The 23,196-nt window shown below is 38.0% G+C and overlaps 1 protein-coding gene across 1 annotated transcript in view; it reads right to left on the bottom strand.

Annotated features, from left to right (window-relative positions):
- The window catches only part of PHACTR2 (phosphatase and actin regulator 2), a 164,402-nt gene that overhangs the window by 79,709 nt on the left and 61,497 nt on the right, over positions 1 to 23,196 (bottom strand). The window contains 1 exon segment of the mRNA XM_044003499.1: positions 1,042 to 1,122. Coding sequence (XP_043859434.1) covers positions 1,042 to 1,122 — 81 coding nt within the window.

Below are 23,196 nucleotides of genomic sequence, written 5' to 3'. Positions count from 1 at the left end.
TTCCTTCTCCAGCTCATTTTACAGATGAGGAAATTGAGGCAAACAGGGTTCAATGACTTGCCCTGTGGTCACACAGCTGGTTAAGTGTCTGAGGCTAGATTTGAACTCGTAAAAATGAGTCTCCTTAATTCCAAGCCCAGCACTCTATCCACTGCACCACCTAACTGCCCTTTTAATTTTTAACTTAGTTTCTGTCTCACGAATAAGAGCTCTCTTGGTGGAAAGAATAAAGAAGGTGGTTAAAATAGCAATAGTCAGAGCTAATCTGTATATAAGTCGGTTAAGGGTTGCAAAGCACTTTACATAAAAGAGAAAAGTACTTAGAAATAACAAATGTTAGTGAATGGGTAAGAGAAAAGAATATATCAGTTGAGCAAATGCATCAAGAGAAAACAGATCTGGGAAAATGAGTTTAGAAAACAAAGGAGAATAAAAGTGTTTAACTGAGAAGTTAAAGTCTGTTTCCATTCTTGTTCATGCTGCATTGGTTTGTCTGGAACACAGAATTTGGGTTACATGCATGTAGAATAGGACAGAAGGGAATTGTTCATTCCTTTACCTGACTGTCTCTATTTGGCAGCTAGAAGAAACAATTGAACCAAATGAGACTCAATATCCCAAGCCACTGAATTTTCTTTTTGCAGAATGTTAGTTGATTCAGGAAGAAAATGAAAGAAGTTAAAGGAAATGTGGCCCTTCTGAATGCCTCTTCCCCTCCAGGGAGAGCTTTGAAGATATCTGAATTTAGACTAAAACGTGACAGTCACTGATTCAGTTTCACACCTCTTATGAATGTCTGTTTTTTCCAAACAGGTCAGGTGTGATTGGTTTGATGCAAGAGTCATCTTTTTGTTAGCACAGTGCCTGGCACATAGTAGGTACTTAATCAATGTCTATTGACTGGCCGAGTAACTGATTTATTGAGTCCCTCTTTAACTTGTTGGCTGTGGCTAGTGTAGATGTCATATTCGCAGAAATGAAAGAAAGCATCAAAGAGTTCAGGACGACAATATTTTAAATTTATGGTGTTAATTTCCTCACCTTGATCAGGCAATTCCTTAAGCACTCCCCTTCTTATCAGCTCCTCTCTACTTTGTCTTGTGGATATCTTCCTTTCTAACACTTATAAAGAGAATAAGCACAGTTAAGAATTGAATCATGAACGAGTTACAATAATTATGTAAAGCACACTGATCAGGGTCCCCCAAAGTGCAAGTGCATCTGTTTCCACAGAGGTGCAAACCTTGCAGTTATTTCCTGTCATCCAATCAGAGAGGTCTATGTGATTGAACTAGAATGAAAACACTGCTCCAGCCTGATATTCTCTTGCCATAAGAGTGGAATCAGAACTTTTTTGTTTTAGAGAGACTCTGGGGAAAGAATCTGGACATTTTTTTATTTGTTTTTATTATGGATACAAAAACAAAAGATCATTTCATAACTTCTTATGTAATGACTTATAATAGAAAATACATGTGTACAGTACATATAGATTATACTTTTGTAAAATATACTTATAGTAACCCAAACTTTAAGTAATTTGGAAACATATATAGTCACAAAAATACTTACCTGAAGATAGTTCATCTAATTACCTAGAAGAACGGGAGTTTTCCTAGGCCCTTCTCTTACATACTTTATAGTAGATAATTCTATATGGGTCCAGAAAAATCATGAAATCACATCCATAGTAACACATGGGAAATGCCTACATTAAGTTCCTAGGCTAGCTCCCAAAATCTAACCCACAGTATAGAAGAAAGTGTATATTTATTTGCTGCATGTTTTTGCTGAAGATGTATAAATATTATACATGTAGGAAGAGATGCAGGGGAATCCTCTTTATCCTCTTCACTCTTGTGTGACAGTGATTGAGACTAAATTGACAGATGAAGTTAAGGGGGAGTTTGGAATGTGGGAGGTAGTGTCCAACACAGCAGTGTCAACAGGCAGGTGCACATAGAAAGCCTGAGAAAGTAAAAAACTAGATTTCCATTTGTCCTCTCTTGTAGACCCTGAGACCCCACCCACCCACCCACCCACCAGTCCTCATACTGTAGGACCTCTCAGATCCTAAGAGTTCTAGATTCCAGTCTAATCCCATCACCCAGCATTCTGCCTCCAAACACTTAGGACTCAGTCCCTTAGGACTCAGATCTCAGAGCTCATTCTCCACCAGAAGGAAACACATCACAAAAGAACACTTTAAGCTCTTATACTCCTGAAGTGAAGAAAGGAGAATAAAGTGACTCAGGGAAAAATTTATGCTCCATAGGGCTCAGTCCCTGCAGTAGCATAGACAAACTTTATGTTTATATCGGGGAGCGTCTCTGATGTTATAGTTGTGACTCTTTGACATCAATTTTTCTAGAGATAATGATTATCACGTGGCAGACCCAGATTACTTTTTTTTTTTGGTGAGGCAATGGGGGTTAAGTGACTTGCCCAGGGTCACACAGCTAGTAAGTGTCAAGTGTCTGAGGTCGGATTTGAACTCAGGTCCTCCTGAATCTAGGGCCAGTACTCTATCAACTGCACTACCTACCTGCCCCTCAGATTACCTTTTGTAGAACTCACCTGTAATAGGTACCTATATACATGTATATATCTCTCTATTGCTTTAACTTCTGAGTAAATATACTTGTAAGAGCATGCCCTGGTAATAACAGCAGTTTATATAGATACACAGGGGGCAAAAACAATCTCAAGTGATAACGGCTATCCTATATAGGTTTCAATGTTAGTAACATATAGCTGTTAGAGTTGTTTTCACCCACACACCTCATTTCACAAGTACTTTACTTAGAAATGAAAAAGATGTTGCTGGTTAGAAGGATCCTATTAGTTCCTTCCAACCCTAGTCAAAGGGGAAAGCCCTGAACCAATATACCAGGGCCAGATTTGGGAAATGGTTCATAATTTATCTGCAAAAGAACGAAGAGAATTATGACACATGAGTTGCTGTGAAACTCCACTGGTCCCTCAGTAGTTGTTCGTTCAAAGAGGATCATTAAGTTTACAGATCATATGAAGAAAGACTATGCAGAGTTCCCTAGAGAATATCACTGAAATGTGTCTACAAGTTCTAAGCCAAGTCTAGCTCTTGGGCCCAGAGGTCATCTCTTCCTGTGATTATAAACTGAAAGTAACTACTGTAAACTAAAGAAGACTATTAAGCACTGCTATGCATTAGCACATACCCTTGCCCATCCACAAGTAAGACACTAGCCATGCCGTTTCTTCCCCTTGCCCAAAATGAAAGAGAATTTTTGCCTCCTTTAAAATCGGAGAATGAATTGGGGCCATTCAGTAAGTAGCTTTCTGCCTTAGGCCCTCTAAAAAACCTCCATCCTTTCCCTTAAAAAAGTAATATAAGACCCTGGAAAACTTCCAGGTTTTTTTTGTTTCAGTTTTTCCAAAGCGGGCTCCAGAGGATTTTTATTTAGTTTTTGGTTTTCTGTTGCTTTAATCCTATCTTAATCTCAGTTAAAACCTGCTACCCCACAAGCTGCCCACCCCCTTTCCTCTCTGCATACTCACTTAGGAGCTTTGAAGTGGCATGGGTTTTCAGCCAAAAAATCAAAACTACAGCTTTTGCTCCTTCTCTGTACCTCCTGGAAATAGTCACTGATAGGAAATTAACATTTGCCATTTGTTTGGACTGTTTGCTGATAGGTCTTTTACATACAATGTGGATGACTAAGTACAGGAGCCACAGAGATTGGGCTTTGGGAGACAGGGCCCAGAAAATGTGCTACTGTGGCAAGAAATTCCAACCATCCTTCTTACATGACTACAATCACCTCTGTATCTGGTGCTTCATCTTTTAAAATATTTGCCTCCTATTTAAATAGGTACCTGGGTTGTTTGTGGAGCACAGGCATTGGTCATTTGGGGGGAAAGAATGGCATGTTAACCCTGTAGTTTCACAAGCTGTAAAACCTGTTAGTGACCCACACAAGAAGCTTGATCCTATGCTATAACATCAGGCACCCTGTAACTTCAAAGTTTTTACCAACAGTAAACTGTTTTGGGGGGCAGCTAGGTGGCGAAGTGGATAAAGCACTGGCCCTGGATTCAGGAGGACCTGAGTTCAAATCCAGACTCAGACACTTGACACTTACTAGCTGTGTGACCCTGGGCAAATCACTTAACCCGCATTGCCCCACCAAAAAAAAAAAAAAAAAAAAGGGTTTGTTCTACCTCTTTTTGTCTGGGAGGGAGCTAGCCATGTGTCCTGTAGGGCTTTTAGGGGAGACAAGCTTTCCTCCACTATATGAATGTAGTTTCTTCAATTATACATAGATCATTCGTTAATTCATCAAGCAAATCCACTTTTCCCTGGTGTATGTTTAAATGTATGAATCCTACTTCAGACACTTAATAGCTGTGTGACCCTGGGCAAGTCACTTATAATCTCTGTCCTTCAAATTCTTAAATCCTCATTGATAAAACAACAGATTTCTAATTTAACTTAAATGTTTACTTTCTAATCATTGATTTCAAAGTTCCTTGCTAACTCTATGATTTTTCAGATTTTTTTTTCTTTTTTTTTTCAGGGCAATGAAAGTTAAGTGACTTGCCCAGGGTCACACAGCTAGTAAGTGTCAAGTGTCTGAGGCCGGATCTGAACTCAGATCCCCCTGAATTCAGGGCCAGTGCTTCATCCACTGTGCCATCTAGCTGCCCCCCCAGGTATTTTTAATGGACAAAAATGGAAGAAAAGAAAATGGAGAGGAAAAAAAGAAAAGGTGTGCAAATTTTATGATGGTAAATCATTTTCACCATCAAGTAGTGCCAAAACTACAGCTGGACTCTGGCAATTGTCTCAAAAGTGCCATTGAAGAAAGAGGAAATAGGAGTGAAGAGGATAAAAGTTAAAAAAGCATCTGAATTAGACCAAGTATTCATAGAGGAGAAATGTGCTAACAGGTGAGTTGGGAAGGAACCATGGGATCGTTTTGTAAGATATCTAAACAAGGGGAAGAAACCTGCATGCAAAAATCTCAGACTTTATTAATATTTAGAAAGGTGACCTAGCAAACCTCAACAATTACCAACTAATATGCCTACTTTCCAAGCTATTTAAAATCTTTATAAGGCTTAACTTGCACATGAATTGAGAACATACATGATAAGGGCATTAGTGGGAACAGGTAGGATTTAGTAATCAGAAGAGTTTGTTTTTACCATTTACAGAAAAAAAGACCACAGTATCAAGTATTAAGTATACAAAGGGAAGGGAGGGGAAAGGAATACACATTTACATTTGGTGTTGTTGTTCAGTTGTTTCAGTTGTGTCTGACTCTGCATGATCCCATTTGGAGTTTTCTTGGCAAAGACACTGGAGTGGTTTGCCATTTCCTTCTCCAGCTCATTTTACAGATGAGGAAACTGAGGCAAACAAGGTTCAGTGACTTGCCCAGGGTCACACAGCTAGTGAGGGTTTGAGTCCACATTTGAACTCAGGTCTTCCTGACTCCAAGCCCAGTGCTCTATCCACTGTGCCACCTAGCTGCCCCATACATTTATGTAGCACTTGCTCACTTTACAAATAAGATGTCGTTCTATCCTCAAAACAGGTACTATTATTATCCCCATTTTAAAGTTGAGGAAATTAAGGCAACCAGAGGTTAAATGTCTTGCCCAGGGTCACACAGCTCAGAGTCACATTAGAACTCAAGTCTTTCTGACTCCAGGCCCAAGGCTCTCTCCATTGTACCACCTGTCTTTGCTAAAGACAAATAAAAAGTCCTGAAGGACCTCCCCTCAAAGGATTTAACTCTTATCACTTTGTGGTTAACAGGTATAATCTGTGTTCTATGAGTGGATTTCTGGTAGGACTTTACCATTTCCTCACCTAAGGGGTGAGATTCTAAATTTTTCCACGGGTTAGTCCCTGCCTCTGAATTCTCTTTGTATACAGCATCTTAGTGGATTGTACTGCAAAATTAGGTATTTAATAGATAATAAATCTTTGGGAAGAAGGAGGAGTAAGAAAAGACAGCATCTTCTAGGGTCTCATAAATGTTAGACCAGTCAGGGATGTGTGGCCCCAGGTCTTCTTCAGGCCATTCAAGGCCAGGAATACATACTTCTTTTGAAGTCTCTATTGAGATAGCTATGCCTGGGCATCAAGTCACTCCTGCTGACATCTGGTTTAGGAAAGGGAATTTATAACCCCCAACTTCCAACTAGTGTTTAATGATTAAACATAACAGAGAACAAACAGCGGAAAATTAAATAGATACGTCATGTTATCTGAGTCTCCAGGGTCTATATTGTGAAGCTATGGCAGAAACTGAGAAAACAATTTGTCTTATTCTGAAACTATCCTAAGAAAATGGCTTTTCTTTGTCTCTTTGATGCCTTAATCATGCCAGAGCAGAAGTTTAAGGAATTGGCTTATTGAAAATCCCCCCCCCCAAGATAATTGTTTCTAGGGAAAAAAATGCCACTGGATTGAATAATAAACTATAATTTTTTTAAGTTTCTAAAAGAGTCCAAGAATCTCAAAACACTGATACAAAACCAACAACTCTCCTGATCCAGAAATAAGCTGGGATCTGTTTCTTGTGTTTGTTTTTAACAAATTTCTTACTTATCTCCAGTGGAAGTCAGGGGGTAAAGGCACAAAGATAATCTGATAATCTGGGTCCTTCCGGCAGGACTTTCAAGTGGATGGGAAGAGATCTCTGGAATTGCTTAGATTGCTACCTATCAAGAATCTTCCTCTGCAATTTTCTTTTCCCAATGACCCCATTCTAAATGACATTTCAAGATCCCAACTTTCCTGACAGAAATGGAGTGGTAGCCAACACCTTCTTTCAAGATGCCAGGCACAGGTGAATCAGTGGAACAGAGCATACAAACAATACACAGTAGTAAATGATTATGGTAATCTTTTGTTTGATAAACGTAAAAATTTAAGCTTTTAGGATCTTATCCTAATACACTATTTTGTAAAAAAAAAAATGCTGGGAAAATGGAAAAGCAAGACAGCAGAAATAGATCACTATCTTATACCATTTGCCAAGTTAAGGTCAAAATGGATGCATAATCTAGATATAAGTAAATCAAAAGAACATGGAACATATTACCAATCAGACTTATGGGTAGAAGAATTTATGAGTAAACAAGAGAGAGCATTGTGAGATGTAAAATAGATAATTTTGATTATATTAAATTAAAAAGGTTTTGTACAAATAAAACCAATGTAGCTAAGATTAAAAGGAAAGCAGATAATTGTGGGAAAATTTTATAAATAGTTCTTGGATAAATGTCTCAAATCTCAAATATATAGAGAACTTTGTCAGATTTATAAGAATGAGTCATTTCCCAATTGATAAATGGTTAAAGGATATGAACAGGCAGGCAGTTTTAGGATGAAGAAATCAAAGCTATATATAGTCATATGAAACACTGCTCTAAATCATTATCGATTAGAGAAATGCAAATTAAAACAACTTTAAAATATTACCTCACAGCTATCAGATTGGCTAAAATGATCAAAGGAGGAAATGACAGATGTTGGAGGGGATGTGGAAAAATTGGGACACTATACACTTTTGGTAGAACTGTTAATTTATCCAGTCATTTTGGAGAGTAATATGGAATTATGCCTAATGAGTTATAAAATTCTGTATACTCTTTGACCTAGCAATACCGCTATTAGGTCTGCTTCCCAAGGTGATAAGGATAAAAGAAAAAGAACCTAAGTGTTCTAAAATATTTTATAGCAGTTATCTGCGTGGTAGCAAAGAACTGAAATTGAGGGATGCCCACCATTGGGGATTGGCTATTGTGGTATATGGATTGAGATGTATAATACTGTGCTGTAAGAAATGATGAGGCAGGTTGATTTTTTTAAATATGGAAATACTTGTAGGTAATAATGAAGAGTGAAATGAGCCGAACCAAGAAAACATTGGATACAGTAACAGCAATATTGTTCAAAGAATCACTGTGAACAAACAAAGCTATCTGAGTAATTATAAATATCAAATCAACTATAAAGGACCTATGAAGGAAGAAGCTATCCACCTCCAGAGAAAGAACTGATAAACCATAAGTATGCATAGTATGGCTCTGTGTGTGTGTGTTGTGAGAGAGAGAGAGAGAGAGAGAGAGAGAGAAGAGAGAGAGAGAGAAAGGGGGGGGAGAAACAGTGGCCTCTTCTAATGCAGGATGGGGAGGGAAGGAGACAGTTCAGAACTTAAAATATAAGAAAAAAGTAAAGAAAATTAAAAATTTTAAATATCAGTCAGAATAACAAGGCTGTTTATAAACTTCTTGAAATTACAGTTTGAAGCAAAAGCTATTTCAACTCCTTGAAGCTGGGGGGAGGGGGGTGGGTAGAAAAGGTGGTACAGTACCTTGCAAAGAGGAGCAATAGCAGAAATTATACTCCCTCTTCTAGAAAGGAATCAGGTATTTCCATGGTAGACAAACTCAACAATACCTCTCTCAACCCTTTCATGTGATACAGACCCAAAGACTAAGACAACAAACAAAACCTTCAATTTCAGATACCAAGAACATGCTGAAACCAGGACAATTTATTGCAAACCAGCATATAGGACCTATGCTTAAGACTGCCCAACTTCCTTCCTACTTTCTGGCTCTTACAGGTTCTGTGTCTCATCCAGTTGAAATGAAAAATTTCATCTATTCAAATGGAGCCTCATGAAGAAAGAGTAGAACTGAAATATTGTGAGAGCAGAGGTAAGCTAGCAGTTAAAAAAACAAAGCCTTAAATCACTCTGGGGCTGGATTTGGGCTCGGGGACTCCTGGATCCAGGGCTGGTACTTTGTCCTCTGTGTCACCTAGCTGACCCATGATGACATCTTTAAAATAAAGTTAAGGGGTAAAAGGAATGCACTGGAAGAAAGGGAAAGGGAGAAGTGTAAGGTGGTAAAGTAGCTCACATAAAAGAAACAAGAAAAAGCTTATGGATTGGAGGGGAAGATGGGGAAGGGGTAGGAAAGTGAGTGAGCCTTACTCTCATCAGAATTGGCCCAAAGAGGGAATAATGTACACAATCAAGTGGGTATAGTAATATATTTTGCCCTGAGGGAAAGTGGGAGGGGAAGGGGATAAGAGGGGGAGAGGTGAAGGAAGGGAGGGCAGATAGGGGAGAGGGTAGTAAAAAGCAAACATTTTTGAGGAGGGATAGGGTTAAAGTAGAAAACAGTAAATATCAAGGGGAAGGAATAGGATGGAGGGTAATAGTTAGCAATAGTAACTGTGAAAAAAATGATCAGCAGGATGCTATCAGAAGGACATATGAAAAATGCAAACCATCAACGGAGAAAGAACTGATGGTATCTGAATACAGACTGAAGTATAAATTTTAGTTCCTCTTTCTAAAGTTATTTTGTCTATTTTCTTTCACAACTTGACTAATGTGAAGATGTTTTGCATGACTGCACATGTATGACTTAATTGAATTGCTTGATTTGCTAAGGAAAGGTTGAAGAGGGAGGAAGAAAATTTAAAAGACAAAGTTTTAAAAAATCAATGTGAAAAAATAGGCTTTTTTTCCTTTTTTTTTTTACATGTAACTTGGGAAAATTCTAAATTAAAAACAAATAAATAAACAAAATGGGGAAAAAAAAGGAAAAGCCCCAAATCACCCTTGCCAGAGCGATAAATACATCCCCTCCCTTCCCCTGCCATATTCTAGATGGAAAGAATAAACTATATCACTGATGTCTCCTGGGAAAAGCTGCACTCAGGAATCCATCCTAATTCAGCTCAAGCCACAGATAATAAACAGCAGATAGTGAAAGGACACTGGACGTGGCAATGGAAGATTTGGGCTGATTCCCAACTCTAACACTGATTAGCAATGTGCCTCAATTTCCTTATCTGTGAAATAAGCTTAGTAATACTTGTACCTTCTACCTTAGAGGATTGTTCTTTAGGTAAAGTGCAAAAACCTTAAACTAGACCTGAGGTTTCATTAATGGAAAGGAAACTCACCTCTACCTATGCAGGCTGGTACCTTCTCTGAAACTTTTGGTCTTAGAGAATTGCCTAATAACACTAGCTAATATTTCTATAGCATTTACTATGTGCTGAGCATCGTGCTAAGTGCTTTACAAATATTATGTCACTACAATCTTGAGAGGTAGGTGCTATTATCATCCCCATTTTACAGTTGAAGAAACTGAGGCAACAGAATTTAAGTTACTTGTCCAGGGCCACATAGCTAGTATATGTCAGAGGCAGTAATTGAAGCAGGATCCCTCTGGCTTCAAAGCCAGCACTATCGCCCTGTTGCTTCTCATGCCCCCTCTCCCCAGAAGCTCTATGGATGTGTTATTACAAACATTTCTAGGATCACAGGACCTAAGCTAGAAGGGAACTTCGAGATCATAGCATCAAACCCTTTCCTTTTTTTATATGAGTAACTAAGGCTGAGAGAGGTTACTGCCTTGCTCAAGGTCACAGGGATAATAAATGTCAAAGGTGGTATTTAAACTCATGTCTTCTGACTTCAAAATCAGGATATTTTGATAAGAAACTGAAAGGATCTCAGAAGCCATCAGGCCCAAGATCTTCATTATTATAGGTGAGGTAAATGAAGCCAGTGGTGATAATATGTTCTGCCTAAGAAACACATGGTAACAATTAAGAGGTGGGACTTGAACCCAAGTCCTCAGACTTGGTTGGGAGAGTCCTAGAACTCTCTCCATCTTACCATGCTACTTACCATTGGATTATAAACTCATTAAGGGCATATATCATGTCTTAAATATTGCCAACACAGCTATTTACTTAGTGGAAATGAAATGAAAAGACCCTCACTGTATCAATGACTTTTATTGTGATTGTTGAGTCATTTCAGTCATGTACAACTCTTTTGTGAGCCTATTTGGGGTTTTCTTGGCAATGAGATACTAGAGTGGATTGCCATTTCCTTCTTCAGTTCATTTTACAAATGAGAAAACTGAGGCAAACAGGTTTAAGTGACTTGCCCAAGGTCAGAGAGCTAGTGAAAGTTTCTAAGGCTGAATTCAAACTCATGAGGACAAGTCTTCCTGATTCCAAACCCAGCACTCTATTCATTGTACTACCTAGCTGCCCCGAATCAATGACTAGCATTAGTCAAATAGCAAATGAAAATAAAAGTTACAAACTGATTGTACTATAAAAATTGCTGAAATAATATAAATAATTGTCCTGAAATGAGATCTTTCCACTTATCGAATTAGATATGCTATAACTGCCTATTGCATCTAGTTGGTGTTTTTTTTTTTTTTGCAGGGCAATGGGGGTTAAGTGACTTGCCCAGGGTCACACAGCCAGCAAGTTTCAAGTGTCTGAGGCCGGATTTGAACTCAGGTACTCCTGAATCCAGGGCCGGTGCTCTATCCACTATGCCACCTAGCCGCCCCGGTTTTTTTAAAAATATATTTTCTGTTAATCTAGGAGTTGAGAGACCTAACTTAGTGATTTAAAAGCTAAATACACTCAGTATTCTAAGCCTACTTCTTAGGCCTTTGAAGTTTTTATCCCCTAATTAAATGATTAAGCACTATACACTAAAATCTCACTAATTCAAACTAATGGGGAAATGGAGAGAGAAGCCAATATAAACTGGTGAAAAAGGTGAATCATAACATTTTAAGGTTATTTTAATATTTTCATATAAATACAGTAACACAAATTAAGTACTTAATGATGTTTTAAAATGATTTCTCTCTTTAAGCATCTTAAGCATCTTCCAAAAAATCTTGTTTATGCTTTTCATTAGTACTGTTTACCAAGAAAGATCCTCTTAATAGAAACAGCATTAAGGAGTGAAAAGAATGCTGGACAAGGAGTTAGCAAGACCTGAATTCAAATCCCAATTTTTGACATTCCTGGCTGTGTGACCCAGGACAAGTCATTTAATCTCAACTATAAAAACAAAACAAAACAACCCTATACTGCTTATCTCATAGGGTTGCTCTGGGTGCTTTTGCAATATAACACTTAAACCTTAAACAGCTATGTAAATACTAGCTATTATTATTGTATTATTATTATTATTACTACGGATAATTCCAGCTTTATCTACATTGTTTTCCCTTTTCTTGAATGCTGCAGAAATTATCTGGCCTTTTTTGGGAATTTGTATTTTTCCCAGTGGCTTTTACCTTTTTGGCCCCAGTAATTAACCTTCTTCTTTGACACTGCCCTTGCTTCCCTGACCCTGTTTCCTTTTCACAGTTCAATGCTTACTGTACCACTGCCCTCCAATTACAAATTCCATCTTTTCCTGAGTCTTTAAGATTCTCCCATGTCATCACCTGTCTTTATGAAGGTCAACGTCAGGAAGTAATATGCAGATCCAGAAGCAAACAACCCACATAGATCCTATTCTCTCCTGCTCCATGTTGTTGTTCAGTTGTTCAAATGTGTCTGACTCTTCATGACCCAGTGGACCATACTGTCCAAGAGATTTCTCTTGGCAAGTATACTGAAATAGTTTGCCATTCTCCTCCTCCAGCTCAATTTACAGAGAAGAAACTGGAAACAAAGAGGGTTAAATGACTTGCCCAGGGTCACACAGTTAGTAAGTGTCTGAGGGCAGATTTGAACTCACGAAGGTGAGTTTTCCTGATTCCAGGTCTAGTACTCTATCCACTGAACCAGCTAACTCCCTGCTACATAGACCAACCTTCCAGCACACTGTTTGCCTTAGTGCCAATTCCCTTTGATATACTTGATCAACATAGGGGGGTGATTTTACATGCCACTGGATACATACAACTTGCATGTAGTGTCTATGCTTATGTCCTAAATCTAGGAATAAAAATTACAATGGGTAGTTATAAGAAAATAATCATTAAAAGAAGAATGTTCATTGAGTCCTAAAATAACCACTGATAATAGAATTCTGTGAATAGAAAGTTTGGGATTTTAATTTGAAAGACAAAATATCTTTGTACTATACATTGCTCATTTGATAAATTGGCAAAATAAGAACACACTTGGAATCACTTGTTGTTTTAACTTTCAATCCTCCAGGCAAAGTCCTCTTCCAATTGCTTCCCTGTATTATGGCATTGAAACTGGAAAGTGGTCAAGTTTATACAGGTAGAACTCAAGCTTTAGGTGTCCCTACGAGGCTTAAGGGGCTTCAAGCATACTCTTGAAGGGTAGATTGTAGGTTTATTATCTTAGTACCAGCCCAGCAAAGTTTATTCTTGGTTTTTTTTGGGATGTTTTTTCGGGGTTTTTTGCAGGGCAATGAGGCTAAGTGACTTGCCCAGGGTCACACCAGGTCAAATTTGAATTCGGGTCCTCCGTGAATCCGGGCCAGCACTTTATCCACTGGGCCACCCAGCTGCCCCCAAGCAAAGTTTAAAAGAAGCATATTCACCAGGAGAAGAATTGAAACAACAGTTCACAAAGACCATTGCCATGGGCATGTAAAAGTTGGTGATCTGCATCAGGAAATGGATGTCTGTAGCAATGAAACAAGGGATGGTAGCTATACTGAAGTATATTTCAAAATGGTATTTTCATAACTGTAAATCATTTAAAAATCATAACAATATCATATGGACTATTTTCTATCATTCTGTGATTATTCATACACCCAACTTTTTCTTTTAGGGATTTTGTGGGAGAAGTAAATATACATAGATCAGGTTCTTAACCTGGGGACCAAGAAGAGATTTCAGGAGAACCCTGAATTTAGATAGGAAAAAAAGGACATTTTAATTTTTACTAACCTCTAAATGAAATTTAAATGTTTCTGTCAATTTGTTAAAAACATTCTTCTGAGAAGGGATCCATGGCCTTAACCAGCTCTACCAGATGGATTTATGACACACACAAAAAAGGTTAAGAACCTCTGACACAGAGGGCAGCTAGGGGTGCATTGGATAAAGCACTGGCTCTGGATTCAGGAGGACCTGAGTTCAAATTTGACCTCAGACACTTGACACTTGCTAGCTGTTGTGACCCTGCAGCAAAGTCATTAACCCTCATTGCCCTAACCCCCACAGAAGGAATAAACAAAAGCAAAAAATATCATCGAATGAATATTAGTATCCTTAGGCCTAATTTTATTATATATCAGTGTCCAAATTTATCACATAGTAATGGAGCTAGAGGATGTAATATAATTAAGAAAAAAGTAGCGATTCTACTTAAATATTGTTAAAAAAGCCATTAAAAACAACAACAACATTGTTTAACACTCACCTTTTTCAGGAATGTTTCATGCACTAAAGACAAACACACTCATACAGACACCACACCACACACACACACATAGATACACACACATATGTTAAGGTCAAGATATGCTGAGCTGACCATCATCTTTTTCAAGCATTGATTTATTATTCCTTCTGCAGCTCAAACACTAGAATACCAAGCCATCTGCAATTTTGGAGCTATGCTATCTATTAGCATTAAAGCAGCATCTCACAATCCAGTCTAGCTATGGCTTTTATGTTCAGAAACTGCATTTAAATTGAAGGGAAGTTCATCTAACTAACATGAACATGAGGAAATGAAAGGTAGAAAATTTTTTTTACATAAACAGTATAATCTTCCCACTTCCGTTGGCTTAGGAAATAGCAAGAAGGAAAATCTGGTACAGAAATAGTTCTATTTTGTTAAGTTGGGAGTGGGGGGAAGGTCTGTTTGGTGCTGATTTCTTTTTTTCCATTCTCTAGCAGATGTGAAATAGGTTAAGAGCTAATATAGTTAGCAGCTGAAACTAAAGTTAACACAGATCTGCACGTCCTTTCACAACCGTATTCTTATTTTAAAACCCACCACCACCCCTTGGCCAATTTTCTAACAGAATCTCATTCTTTTGGATCTGGCAGCTGATAACCCTTCAAATGTCACCAGGTACTCAGGTGTCACCAGGTACTCATTATTTGGTTTTCCAATGGACCACTAGCCAGTAGCTAAGAAGAGGGGGCCCAATTAGCTATAAAAAAAAATGAAACAAAAAGCTACAAGTTCTATTTAAATTGGGTTCTTCTCTTCCTGCCTGGTTTCATAAGAATCAACAGTGGAGAATCCTCCACGTCTCTGAAAGTGCTAACTAAAGGCAGATGAAGAGATCTTTTCCTAAAGGGCAACAATGGAGTACTCAAAAGAGTAGGACTGGAACTGAGAATGCAGCATCAGGCAGAGAGTGACTCCCCACAGAGAAAGGATTCATTCCAGAACAATACATCAAATATCAGATTTAAAAACAGAAGTTAACTAACAAGTCAATCTCACTTAAAGCCACTAATACTTTGCCCTTATTACACTTAACATTTATTTATTTTTAAAACCTGAAAAACGTTTTGGAACATGAAGTACTATATAAATGTCTAACACCTACCACTACAATATTAGAGATGGAAAAAAAATCTGAGGAGGTTTTTAAAATATAATTTTACTAGGAAAAAAACCACATTCTCTAGTCATTCCATGTATCTTCATCTTGTTTATTCAACTATATCATATGTTTATCCAGGGCAGGAATTGTGTTTTATAGATTTCAGGTATTACATTCCCCTTCCTACCTATCAACCCTCCTGCAACCTGGGAATAGTCCTGGCCTTTATGAAACATACTGAAAATATGCTTTTTTCTTAGAGAGAAAAATTAAGGCTAATATGAATTTAGAAAAGACAGCTAATGAGACTCAATTGTAGAATATGGAGCGTCTGAGTTTGGGAAATGGCAAGAGAAATCAGAGAACAAATGGTTTTATAAGCCCAGATGTCCAAACTCCTCCTGATGTACACAAAAGAAGTCAACTTGAATTAAGAGAATAATTTGCATTCCAAGTGGGAAATAAACCAGGAAGATCAGTAAGCCAAAGAGTCATTTTCCAGGACTTAGCTCGCCTCGATAAAGACCGGATTCTCACCACAGGATGAAGAAAAACAAAACAAAACAAAACAAAACAAAGGGAAACGATATACAAAGGAAATAAAATAATGGCTTTTCCTGACACGAGTCCCCTAACCTACATCTGAGACAGAACTGCTATGGGATCTATGATGCTCAATGGATCACAGATCTATGTAGGATCTATGATGGTAGCATGCTTTAGAGGAAAAGGGAATTAGAATTATTACCATCCATCCAAGCAAGGAACTCAGATTTTCACTTAGCAAAATAAAACAAACCAAGTTTCTCCTGGTGTTATGCCACTCACATCAGAGGAAAACAGTTTCTTTCCTTCCTGGCCTCCCTTTCTGTCAATTTATGAAGAAAAGGAAAGAACAAATCACACATTTTTACTCAAAAAATTAGAGTCAACAAAATCAGTATCACTAGTCATTCACATGAGAATGTTTCCATGGTCTTCTCAGTGAAAAATGATTTTTCATTCTTGCTTATCTAAGTTGACTTCCCCTGTATGAATTTATTCTTCCTTTGAAAATGTTAGAGCCTTTAGAAAGGAGTCAGGCATTTACCAGGGCTATATATATATATACATACACATATACATATCACACACACACACATACATATATACATATATATCCAAAGCTCAGAATAAATAAAATAAATATTTTCTCAAACACAAAGGAAATAAAGGATCATCCTAAATTATTAGAAATGGGTTTGTTCTAAAAAAAACTAAAAAAAAAAGGAAAGAAATAGGTTTGTTCAGAAATAAATTTTATAACAATTTTTTAAAAATAGCATTCTGCATCCTCCACTGAAGCTCAATCCCTCTATTTGTACTTTTGATCCCATCTGCTCCCATATCTTGTGGGAGATTGCCTCCAAATCCTCCACTCCTCTCATCTTCAATATTTTCCTACTTACAGCCAAATACCTGAGGGAAAAAAAAAAATGTCTATACTAGTTGCTTCCACTCCTTTTTTTCACTCCTCAGTTCCTCTGCAATTTGCCCTCAGACAACATCCCTCACCTGAAACTACTCTCTAGTTACCAAGAATATTTAATTGCTTATTTGAATGACCTTTTCTCAGGCCTGATCTTTGACCTCTCTACAGCATTTTGAAACTGATGACCACCCCAACTTCCTAGATACTCCTTCCTGTTTGGGTTTTCATGATGCTGTTCTCTTCCAACTGCAAGTTTGCTGCTTTTACTTTGTTACCCTTTAACTGTGGGTATGCATCAAGGCTCTATTCGGGGCTCTCTTCTCTCTACATATTCAAAACCACTTGATCTCTACTTCTGTCAGGGGTGCACCATTATCCTTCTACTTACTAGGGTTTGGAACCCTCCAGTCAGTAATCTTTGAGATCCTCACCTTTCCTCAGCTCACATATACATATCTGGTGCCAAATCCTGTCAAATCTGCATCCCTAACAACTTTCTGATTTATTTCTCTTTCTCTCTCCAACCACATAGCCACAACCCTAACTCAAACACTCATTGCCACTCACCTAGTCCAGAGTTTTCCAAACTTTTAATCATTCTTTTATCAGTTAAAAAAAAATTGAGGACTCCCTTAAAATAGTTATTTTTAAAGAAATTGTATGATGTCCTAAAATGTCAATAGATTGAAAAAGTTACACAAAAAAGAATTTGAAATGGATCATAGTGATGGTTTGATATTTGATCCAAGAGGCATTGGGAAGCCACTGGGAGTTTGAGTAGTAAAGTAACATGGTCAGATTTGTGATTTGGGGGGAAATCATTTTGGCAGCTATATGGAGGATCGATTGTTTACGAGACACATTTTGAGGAAGGGAGAACCATTCAGAGGCTATGGTAATAATACAGTCCAGAGTTGACAAGTGCCTGAATGAAAGTGGTGGATGTTTGAGTGTAAAAGAAACAGATATGAGAGACACCATGGATTAGAAACCATAATAGTTGGCAACTGATTGGCTACATGGTGTAAGAGTGAAAGTAAGGATTCCATCAGTAAACCAGAATCTATTGTTTGCTATGTGTCAGGTTCTGTGCTAAGTGCTGGGGATACGAATCAAAGCTGTGAAACTGGGTGACTAAAAGAATGAAGATACCATCAATAGAAAGAGGGGAATACAGAATAGGTCTGGGAAAAGATAATGTAATGAGAATCTGCAAAGCAGATCATAACCCACCCATGTCTGTTTATGTTACACAATTCACTCTATCCTCCCCAAAATGAAATGTGTGTAGGGAAGGTAGGCTCTTATCTGTCCAGAGTGAGAATCACCTACTGTAAGCCATCACAAGGTGTTGTAGGGAGGATGGATAGGACACCGAAGGAAACTTTTACCTTAACAGTTATAGTATGTGTGCATGACTATTGCAATGTCTAGTAGAGAAGGAGAAAATGTTGGGAATTTTCATAGCCATAGGAGATGTGAAGTGGCGGATTGGGGCATAATGAATGAAGGGAGTGGTCCAGTTGTGTAGGAGAAAAGTTCCATGATGGAGTGCTGCTGGGAAGGTGAGATGCAACCTGTGTTCCCAATCTCTGACCCTCTGATTAAACAAGTATTCCCTAGGGTCATGCCATACTACCCCTTTCCCAACCCTCTGCCTAATTTGGAAACCACTGAACTAGACTTCTAATAGCTTCTCGATTAGTTTCCTTGCCTCAGGTCTCTCTCTTTTCTAATCATCTTCCACACAGTTGTGAAAGTGATTATTTCCTAAACTTACTGGTCATTCAGCTGCTCAGTAAACTCCATTGGCTCCTATTATATATAGGATAAATGAAAACTCTTCTATGTAGTATTTAAAGCCTTTTACAACTGGCTCCAACTCTTATAGTGTAAATACATTATTTCTGTTTAAGCATTCTATAGTTTAGCTAAACTGGCTTTCTATCTCTTCCTTACATACCAAAATTTCACCTACTATTCCTGTGACTTGTAAAACTGTCTTTTATGTATGATAAACACTCCCTCCTCGGCTCTACCTCTCAGAAACTCCTGCTCCTTCAAGATTTAGCTAAAATGCCACCTTTTACAGGAGACCTTTCTGTTCCCCTTGAGCTGCTAGGATTTCTCTACTACTACAACCAAGATTGCCATGTCTACCTTAATATCTTTTATCTCCACCCTTCTCACCCCCCTATAACATTAGCTCCTTGAGAGCAGGGGCGGTTTCATTTTTGTCTTTGTATCCCCTGAGGTTAGTACAATCCTTGCACATAGTAGGCACTTTGTTGTTGTTCAGTCATTTCCATTGTGTCCGACTCTTTGTGACCCCATTTGGGGTTTTATTGGCAAAGATGCTGAAGTGGTTCACCATTTTCTTCTCCAGCTCATTTTACTGATGAGGAACTGAGCATACATGGTTAAGTGACTTGCCCAGGGTCACACAGATAGGAAGAATCTAAGGCCAGATTTGAATTCAGGAAGATGAGATTTCTGATTCCAGGCCATGTTATTTTCATTTATGGTATTCCATCATCAGTCTGTGTATTTGCACTACCTCTCCCCTTGAGAAAGTCCCTTTATTTCCCAGAATTTTGAATTTCTCATCTGCAAAACAAGAAGACTGAACTATACAACTTTTTTTTTTTTAAGTGAGGCAATTGGGATTAAGTGACTTGCCCAAGGTCACACAGCTAGTAAGTGTTAAGTGTCTGAGGCTGGATTTGAACTCAGGTACTCCTGACTCCAGGGCCGGTGCTCTATCCACTACACCACCTATCTGCCCCTGAAACTATATAACTTTTGAAGTCATTTCCACCTCCAACATTCTATATTTCCTAAATATTGTTAGTTTGCCCATTAATGGGGCTGGTTGGCTCTTTAAGTTTTTGATTGAAAGCTAATTTCCTTGTGTGCTAATTTTTATAAAACTGTTCACTGAAAACATGGTAAATAAAGAGGAAAAAAACAAAGGACAACATCCATTAGATTACTGATTCTCAGAAATGTGCATTTATTTCTACAATGGATAAATATCCCTTAAGGGAAAAGGTAATAAAACAGGGCTATTTTTTTTTACTGTCCTACCCACATGATATTGAATGAAACAAAAATAAAATACAACACAATGTGAGAATATGCAACAGGGAAGTACACTTTCTTTTTACTGGATTTGATGTCCCTTCTTGGAAATTGACAAGCAATCAATCAGTTTTTAGTGCTGTCATCATTCTATAATAAATAGGAGGATAAAGAGCTCACCATCTCTCACACCCACATAATCTCACACATTGACTTGGCTAGACTGAATTCAATAAAAAAAAAACACTCCCAGGGAACTGGCTGAATCCAATAAAATAAATGCATTTCCCTTTTTATTGTTTGTTTGTTTTTCCTGTAGGGTACTGTATAATCCGTTTGGCCATTTTCTGGTCGAGTTATTGCAGCAGCATGGCATAATTAATAGTCAGGATACCTGGATTTGAATCCCACTTCAGAAACTTATTAAGTAAGGGAAGTCTCTGACATCTCTCAAGATGAACTTCCTTTTCTGTAAAATATGAATAGTAGTATCTATAGCATTTACTCTAACAGTTGTGAGGCTCAAGAAATACAAATATATATAAAATGCTTTGCAGACCTTAATGCCCTATGTCAATGATTAACAGTTATTTGCCATTCTTATATAGCTATTTCTGGTTCTTCACTATAGAACAAGGTAACTACTTCCCCTCCCCACCTAGCTATTATATTCATCACATTTGAACATATTTCTGCCTTACTGCCAGTTTTCAACCCTTGACAGAGTTTATGGTAGGTCCTTCAGCCTCCTACTCAACTAACGTTTAAAGAAAAATGGCAAAAGGAATATCCTATTATAAAAATTTTCTTTAAAATAAGCAGTCTCCAAATTATGAACACCTAAATTTATAATGTATCATGTGTCATGATATGAATGGGCTAATGACTTAAAGATCTAGATAACCAGCCCTAGTATCTCTTGTCACCCAGCACAAATGTTTCCAACCAGATGTCCTTTAAGGCATCTAAAACTTAACATGCCCCAAACAGAACTCATTATCTTTCCCCTAAACCCATTCCCTCATCCCTTTCAAGCCTCCCTATTTCTTTCTTTCTTTTTTTTTTTTTTGGAAGGCAATGAGGGTTAAGTGACTTGCCCAGGGTCACACAGCTAGTAAGTGTCAAGTGTATGAGGCCGGATTTGAACTCAGGTCCTCCTGAATCCAGGGCCGGTGCTTTATCCACTGCTCCACCTAGCTGCCCCCCCTCCCTATTTCTTTTGAGGGCACCACAATCTTTATGATCATCCACGTTTCCAATCTTGGTGTTACCCTCAACTCCTCACTCACCCCACATATCTAACTCCAAATATCCAATCAAACCATGTCATTTTACAACAGCATTGCTCGCATCTGTCCCTTTCTCTCTACTCACATGACTATTACTACATTTCAGGCCCTCATCACTTACCTCCTATAATGACCCCTGACTGTTCTCCCTCCCTCAAGTCTGTCTCCTGTTCAGCCCAACCTCTACAGAGTTGCTAAAGTGATTTTCATAAAATGCAGGTCTGACCATGCCACTCTCATGCTCAATCAACTCCACTGGCTCCCTATAATCTGTAGGATCCCTATTACCATCTAGGATGAAATGTTCTTTCTGGCATTCAAAGCCCTTTACAACCTGGCTCCAGCCTACCAAGCTAGCCTTATTACACGTTATTCCTCTTTGTCCACATTACAGTCCAGGCAAACTGGACTTATTTCTCATTTGTGACACTCTATCTCTTGCCTCTGTGTCTTAAATAGAGGCTCTCCCTGTTTCTGACTCAGAAAAACCTACTTTCAAGTCCTTTCAGCTCAGCCACTTTCTTCATGAAGACTTTCCTGATCACTCCAGATGCCAAAACCTTCCCTACAATATTCTCTCTGTGTACATATGTGTGTATATGCACACATGTGAACACAAATACACGTTCATATATGTATACATTGTCATCTTCTGTTAGATTGTATGCAACTCAGGGAGAAAGATTAGTTTCACTTTTGTCATGTAATCCTCAGCACCCAGTAGACCGCTTTGTATATAGTACTGTAAGTACTTAATAAATGTTTTTTTGAATGATGATATTAAGTGATGAAGAGTGAACTAAACAGGACCAAAAGATCTATTTACATAGTGACCACAATAATAATCATTAAAAAAAGTCAACACTAAAAGTCATCAGAACTCGGGTCAAGGTACTGACCAGTCTTGTCTCCAGAGGACTGATGGGGCATCAGGCCTCTTGCTTCTCAGCAGCCAAACAGTTTGGAATGAGGCTCATTCTGCCAGATACAATCAATGTCTTAGTGTGCTTTGTTTAGCTGTATTTCATTTCAAGGTATGGTTCTATTCAGCAGTGGTATTAGGAAATGAAATTTTTAAAAAAATAATCAATAAAATAAAAGATTTGCCTTCTTGAACGGAACTGTATGAAACTAAAAATAATTCCCCAGTAGATAAGTCATCAAATAATATGAAAAAAATAGCTGGAAAAGAATAATTGTAAACTATTAACAACAATTGGTCACTGATAATATCTAATAAGATATAAGAGAAAAGAAAATGTCATCATAGAGCAAGCCAATTCAGCTACATTTTTGGATTAAAAGACTTTTCTTGTCTGGCCTGAAAACCTGGCCACCATTTATAACATGGTTTCCATGGGAAAAGCACAAGGACCAAATAACTGACGTCAAATGAATTTTTGGAATCCATCCAGTTCATAAGAATACTTTTTTCTAAGCTGCAAGTGTATCCGTGAGGAGGGTAGCACACTTCAACACCTGCCTCTCCTCCCCCATGAAAATAAAAGCAAAATGAGTAGGTTATATCCAGCTTTGAAAAAGGGGAGGTGGCTTTCTGACCTCTGTCTTGTTTGCTCATCTAAATCAAGCCATGAGTTTGGATGTAAGAAAGGAAGTCATAACAAAATGTTTAAGCTGCAGTGTTCAATTCCTTCCTGGATTTCCTGCTCCTTTTGCTTAAGGGTGGTGTGTAGAAAAGTTATGTGAGCTCTCAGAAACCACAGGGCTGGCAACAGCTTTGGAGAGGAACAGTTTTGTAACAAGGTTAGTGAATGTGGGATATTTTTAATAATTAAAAACACACTGGATGAAATGCAGCCTCTAACAGATGGATGTACAGCACGTCAACATCTGAATTAATATAAATAAAAATATTTACACACTCTTAGTCATATGGTGACTTCATAGACTCTCAGAGCCCTTCCTACACCATCACATGATACCAGACTGAGTATAATGAGTCCATGGTCCCAGTTGAGGAGATATCTGAACACACACATGCTTA

Source organism: Dromiciops gliroides, chromosome 4 (assembly GCF_019393635.1).
Source record: "Dromiciops gliroides isolate mDroGli1 chromosome 4, mDroGli1.pri, whole genome shotgun sequence".
Lineage (NCBI taxonomy): Eukaryota > Metazoa > Chordata > Mammalia > Microbiotheria > Microbiotheriidae > Dromiciops > Dromiciops gliroides.
The sequence above is the reverse complement of the archived record's forward strand: the minus strand, read 5'-3'. Positions and strand labels throughout refer to the sequence as shown.